The sequence below is a fragment of the Orycteropus afer genome, unplaced genomic scaffold (genome assembly GCF_000298275.1).
Source record: "Orycteropus afer afer isolate SDZICR_OR568_19922 unplaced genomic scaffold, OryAfe1.0 scaffold00006, whole genome shotgun sequence".
Classification (NCBI taxonomy): domain Eukaryota; kingdom Metazoa; phylum Chordata; class Mammalia; order Tubulidentata; family Orycteropodidae; genus Orycteropus; species Orycteropus afer.
Genome location: NW_006921593.1, coordinates 12,529,633 through 12,536,114, shown reverse-complemented (window position 1 = coordinate 12,536,114; position 6,482 = coordinate 12,529,633). Strand labels below are relative to the sequence as shown.

The 6,482-nt window shown below is 59.7% G+C and overlaps 1 protein-coding gene across 1 annotated transcript in view; it reads right to left on the bottom strand.

Annotated features, from left to right (window-relative positions):
- Positions 1–4,170, bottom strand: part of TNRC18 (trinucleotide repeat containing 18) — a 91,405-nt gene extending 87,235 nt beyond the window's left edge. The window contains exons 1-4 of the mRNA XM_042781140.1: positions 4,134–4,170; positions 2,739–2,894; positions 731–874; positions 5–204 (exon numbers count right to left, since the gene is read on the bottom strand). Of these exons, the coding sequence (XP_042637074.1) occupies positions 5–204; positions 731–874; positions 2,739–2,894; positions 4,134–4,170 (537 nt within the window). The remainder of the gene's footprint in view (positions 1–4; positions 205–730; positions 875–2,738; positions 2,895–4,133) is intronic.
- Positions 4,171–6,482: the final 2,312 nt, after the last annotated feature.

Here is a 6,482-nt window from a genome sequence, read left to right as displayed (position 1 = left end):
CGGCCTCCTCGCGGGCTCGGGGGTCCTTCTTGCCGAACAGCGGAGGCGGCTCCCCGCCGCGCGCCGCGCGTTCCTTGGCGGCTCCTTCCCGCGATGACGATCCTTTGGCCTGGGTGCCCGAGGAGGCTCCTCCTGGGGTCCTGGAGGAGGGCGCGTGGGAGTGCAGAGCTCCTGGTGCCCCGGGGGCGGGCAGGTAGAAGCCGTCTGCGGAGAAGAGCACAGGGTGAGCCCAGGGCTGAAGGGGCCCCGTGTCCCCAGGGAGCCAGCCAGAGTCAGCAACAGGGGCCTGGACAGCCCGGTCCAGAGGGCGCAAGCCCTGGAGAAAACAGTGCTAGCCACCCACCACTCAAGCCTCCGTTTACACATCAGTAAAAGAGAAGGAGCGCTGGTAGCTTAGTGCCTAAGGCACTTGACTGCTAACCAGAAGGCTGGCGGTTCAAACCCACCAGCCACTCCTCCAAAGGAAGGTTGGGCAATCTACTTCCCTGCCTATGAGTCTGGTCCAACTAACTCTATGGCACATAACAACAACAGCAACAAAAGAGGAGAAGACTATGGGCAGTTTCTAGAGCTGCTCAGAGGACCTAAGGGTGCTATAGTGAGGGCCCCGAGTGACTGGGGTCTCAGCTAAACACTCGACATGGCTCTTGGAAAATGGAGCTGGGGTGCTTCCTGGAATACCAGGTAGTGATGGGAACCCCAGGGAAGCCCCCAGCCCCCACGATCTCACCCACCCCTGCCCCCTGACCTTTCTGGGTATCGAAAATGCTGGGCTGGCCCAGCTGGCTGAGGAGGGGGCTCCCGCTGCTGGGGGGCTCCAGGTGGTTCAGGTGGAGGTAGGATGGGTACAGCCCGCTGGGCAGGTGGGAGAAGCCTGGAAGAGAGAAGACGGACACCATGGATCACCTTCTGGCTCCGAGAAACGTCCTCCCAACTCCTCCTCTCCCTGAGGCTGGACAGACACCAGCTCACCTCCCAACCCTGGCAACTCCCAGCCTCCCTGCAGTCCCCCACAGCTCCCAAGGGTTGGGTTCTCGAATTCTCCAGAACGGCTCCAACCGTGACACCTGGAGCCACACACACAGCCTGTCAACTGTCCGTGTTGTGATTCCCACATAAACCTCAAAATGACTCTGTGTCAGATCCTCGTAATATCCCCAATTTACAGATGAGGAAACTGAAGCTCTGAGAGGCCAGCCTGCCCAAAGTCACCCAGCACAGGAGCCTGGTTTTGAACCGAGGTCCTCAGAACCTGCAGCCCACTCTCTTCAGCCTATGTGGTTCTGTGAGCCCCTTCTCGGCTGAGCAGCCCTGGGCAGGTCCCACACCCTTTCTAAACCTTAGCCAATGAACAATCTCCCCGTTGGGCCTCCCAGGCAGGAATTCCTCTGGCCAAGGGCCCTCCCAGCCGCCTCCTGCCCCGGGCCCAGCCAATGATGGCCTGAATCAAGATCCTTCTTGCAGGACAAGACGGCAGAGGGCAGCCATTGGTGGTGCCGTCCCACATGCCTACTGTGCAAAGATGCAAGACGCCAGGGGGACACAGGCCCACGAGGCCGTTCAGAGGGCCCACAAGGCCGGGCAGGGGGAGTCCTAATGCTTTGTTGGACCCTACAGAGACCTCTGGAGACCCCAGAAGGCCTTGGGTCCCCCAAACCCCAGGGGCAAAAGACCTATCCCCGCCTCCCTGGACCTGTCTTCTCCCATAGCGCCACCAAATGATAGTGACAACATCAAAAACACAAGGACTGCCTGGTTCACATAAGCTCATTTCATCCTGAGAGACCCCAGCTCGGCCTCCAGCCTCTGCTTTCCCGTCTGTAAAATGGGGAGATGGTGTGTACAGCCCAGGCCTGTTCACAGGACAAGAGGGCTCAGGGAGGCAGCGCCTGGCCAGGGCAGCAGCTCAGGTTTGCAGGCCCGACTATGAACAGCCAGGGTTTGTGCAGCAAACAGACTCAGGGACAGGGCTGCTAAAGATGAGGCCCGGGCCCCCCGCCCGGGCCCACAGTGGGCTCCAGGCAAAGGCAGATGTGCCCCATTCCTGACTTTACATGCTTCTCCAAGCACCTGGGAGCGGCAGCCTTGGCGGCCTCCTATGGGGTGGATGCCAGGTCATAGGAGCTGAACAGGTTGTGTGTGGCCAGACTGTCAGCTTCCTCCAGGGCTAAATGCAGATGACCCGGACCCGCCCCTCAGGATCTAGGAAGCCTCCCGGACCCAAGGAGCGCACCCACAGGCCACCTGGGAGGCAGAGGAGGCCCTCCAATATCCAGTCATGGAATCACACTGAGGGTCAGCATACAGAGGAACTTGGGGGGTCCCCCAGCCAATTCCCGCAACTGACAAAGGAAACGGAGGCTCCGAGACTGCAAAGGGCTTGGCTCAAATCGCAGGAGGTCAGGCCTCCAGATCCCTCAACTCGGGCATCACTGCAAACGTGACAAGGGGGCCTGGTGGCCCCAGACCCACACGCCTACGGTGCAAAGAACAGCACATGCAAAGACCCCGGGGCAAGAGGAAGCCTGTGCATTTAAGAACTAGCAAGAAGGCCTGGAGCAAAGAGAAGGTGGATGGCTAGAGCTGGGCCCGGCAGCCTACAAAGGGAGGAACTGGTGCAAGGTGACCGGGGAGGGGCGTGGAGTGGACAGAGCTGAGGTGTGCCGGGGACATAAACCCACCAGCACAGTGGGGACAGCGGCCCAGCCCTCGGCCCGCCCACCTGGCCCACTCCTTACCTTCGTGGGCGTGGGCGGCCCATAGCTGCACCATGGGCAGGTTGCTGGGGGTGGGGGAGCGGAAGGAGAGATCAGGGGGCAAGGGCACCGGGCTGCCATGGGCTGAGGTGGAGGGCCCCATCCCACTGGCCACAAAGCTGCCCAGGAAAGCCTCGCCTGTGAAGAGAAGGGGGGCCGGTCAGGCAGCCACCACTGGGGCCCACCGCCCCCAGACCCCCACCTCTCCCCACACAGGGTGGCCAAAGGACCTCCCCTGGCCCGGCAACAGGCCTGGGGTCACTCCTCCAGACCCAGGACTTAAGACAGCACAGGTCACCCCAGCGTGGCCAGAGAAAGCACACACACAGCAGCCCCCTCCCCAGGGCACCCAGCACCGTCCACAGGGACCACTACCATCCCCACAGCCCCACGAACTAGACCCGGAGGCTGTGCCCCCCGTTTGCTGATGAAAAGCTGATCTCGAGGCTGGAGACAGGAAGTGCCTGGTTACGTGGCTGGTGAGTGGAGACCCAGGACCAGACCCAGCAGTTTCCCAGTGAATGAGTGAATGAAATCAGTGAATGAATGAAAGCAGTGAGCTTGACAGGGGGAGGGCAGAGACAGCCCTGTCCTGGGGGCCGTCGCCACACGCAGGGGACAGACCCAGTGACCAGTGTTGCTTAGATGGACAACCAACTTGGGTCTGGGAGGAGACCACACCCCACCCACCATGCCTCACTGGGCCAGGCCCACCCTCACCCACCCGACATCTGATGGGAGGTCTCCAACTCCCCACTCAAGGGAGCCTGCCCCTCCCAGAGCCACTCCAGCCTCTGGGCAAAGGGAAAGATGCCATGTCTAATGACAGTAGCAGCAGTAACGGTACTGACAGCAGTAGCTTGTTCAGCAAAACCTGCCAAGTGCCGGGCACGCCAAACCCTCCCAGCCACAGGCAACATTCACCACCAAGTGCCAACTCAGCCCACCCTTTGCTGCGGGCTCTGGGCACACCCTGGGGTGACCCTCAGTCCCTGTGAGGGGCAGTTTCCAGGTGGCACACAAGTTCAGTGACTTTGGAGAGAGCACACAGATGGTGTGTGTGGCTCAGAGCCCAGACAGCGCCAGGCCAGCCCACAGGTGGCTCACGGACCCAGCGGCCCCTGCTACAAGGCCCGCAGACATCAGGCACTCACTGATCATGCCCCAGGGGCTCAGGGCCCCGAGATGTCCAATCCAGCCCCCTGGTGGTATACGTGGGGAAACTGAAGCCACTAGGGGGACAGGGCCTCCATCTTGCTGTCCCTCGGTGGAGAAAACAGCGGGTGGACCAACAGGAGGATGCCCTCTGGCCACATGCCCCTCGCGGCCGCTCAGTGTCCAGCCCCCCCCAGGCCCGGCCCGCCTCGCCTGGCTCACCGGACTCCAGCGCCAAGCCCTCGGGACCCAGAGCCATGGTGGCCAGTCCGCACACCCATGCGGCCAGGCTGGGGCAGCAGGGCCTTGGGGCCTGGCAGGCCTGGCTTCCTCCTTCGCGGGTGGGCAGGCGGGCGGCAGGCTCCGGAAGCCGGCAGTCGGGGTTTGCGCAAGGGCTTACATCAGCGCCAGTTCTTCCTGCCCTGGGCCTCACGGAAGCCCAGTGGCCCCGGCCTGCCCCTGCCTGGCCTTGTGAAACCCAGCAGCCTGCCAGAGCCCGGATGCCACCAACGGCTCCCGCCCGCCACAGAGCACAACAGTGCGCCCTCACCCCACCCTGCTCGGGCCGGGCCAGAGAGCCAATTCCCCACGCAGGACCCCGCGCTCCCACTGCCACCCTCAGAGCCTCGGTTTGCTCCCGTCAGATGGGCACAGCACCCCTCTCTGTCTGAAGACGGCAAAAATCAACCCACAATCGGCGTTTATTTGCTGGTAATCACTGTGCCCATCTCCTTCCCCCAATCCCCCAGCAACCAGAGGATCTGCTCACAGACAGACAGACAGACTGGGTAAATTACCAACTGCTCACAGCCCGGGGGCCTGCCTCCTCCCCCCCCCCCAAGGCTCCTGCCCCAGCGGGCTCCCGGAACACCAACTCCCACTTCCCGGCCATCCCTGGGCCTCAGAGAAGCCCTCCCAACCCCTGATCTCTGCAGAGTTTGTCAGCTCCATGTATTTAATGCCTGCCTCCCCACTAGAGGGGGTCCTGCCTAAGGGCAGGGGCTCTGCCTGGTCCCCCACAGTGCCCCTACCATCACACAAGCGCACTCCACTACAGGACTAATGACCACATGTGTGTTACGTTATTCCATTCCCCGGAGGCTGCTGCACAAAACAGCACGTGGCAGGTCCTGAAGTTAAACGCATCTATGAGTTGCCACCAAGCTGATTTGACCGATGGTGACCCCACACGTGCAAAGCAGGTTTTTTCATGGCTGTAACCTTTTGGAGCTCTGGTAGCATAGTGGCTAAAGCACTTGACTGCTAACCAGAAGGCTGGCGGTTCAAATCCACCAGCCACTCCTCGGAAGGAAGGTTGGGCAATCCTCCTACTTCCGTAGTGATACTGCCTCGGAAACCCAAGGAGGGGTCACTACGAGTCGGGGCCGACTCGACGGTACATAACAACAAACAACAACAACCTTTTGGAAGCAAACAGCCAGGTCTTTTTTCTAAGATGCCTCTGGTGGATTCGAATGGCCCAACTTTTCAGTAAGCAGCCGAGAGCTTGACCATTCTCATGACACTCAGGGACTCAAATCAAGTTAAACACAGAATTGCCCTATGACCTGCTACATTCTCCCAGGTCTACAGCCAAGAGAACTGGCCACAGGGACTCCAACGGATATGGTGTCAACCTCACTGCGACATTCACAGCAGCCAGAGAGGTGGACACAGTCTGCAGTCGAACGCACCCGCGCTACAGGATCCACACACAATGAACATGACTCAGCCACAAGAGCAATGAAGCTGACACATGCTTGACACGCGTGACATCCGTAAACATGATGCCAAAATAAGTTACTTACACGAATTTCTAGAACAGACCAAGCACAGAGACACTGAGTAGGGGGGTGGTTATGAGGGCTGGGGGAAAGAGAATGAGAAGTTGTTGCTTAAGGGGCACTGAACTCCTGTTTGGGGTGAAAAGCGTTTTGGAAATAGCTGGGTAAGGGTTGAGTAACACAGTGAATATAATTAAAGCCACAGAAATGTACCCTTAAAAATGGTCAACATGCCAGAGATACAGGATCAAAAGCAATTACTTCCTAACGCTAAAAAAAAAAATGGTTAACACAGCACTTTTTGTTCTATATTTTACCATGTTAAGTTTCTTACAGAGCAGTATGTGTTAGGATTAAGGAGCAATTAAATGCAGCTCCCCCCAGCACATGCCTCTGAGGGCATCTGCCGGGTCCTCCTGCAGGGGAGAAGGCTCCCCCACTTGAGCCTGCCTGCTGAACCCCCACTGTGCTGTTCTCAGGGGCTAGGTGTGCATTCTCCTGCCTCCTCACACCCACTTCCCCAACAAGGCTCCAGGGCTCGGGACTCTAGTGGGCGGTGACAGCCAAGCCTGGAGTCCCCTGACCTCTCCACAGGCTTTGCTGGAAACCCCAGGAGCAACCTGAGCCACCCTGAACTCAGAGTAGGGTTCCCAATGCCTCGCCCTGCCCCCCAACAAAGAAACCCAATCCAGGGTGCCCCCTGGTGGCTGGAGGCCTCCCTGCCATCTGCAGAACAACATCTCACCTAAGGAGCCCTGGTGAAGGACTCCACTGACAACCAAAAGGC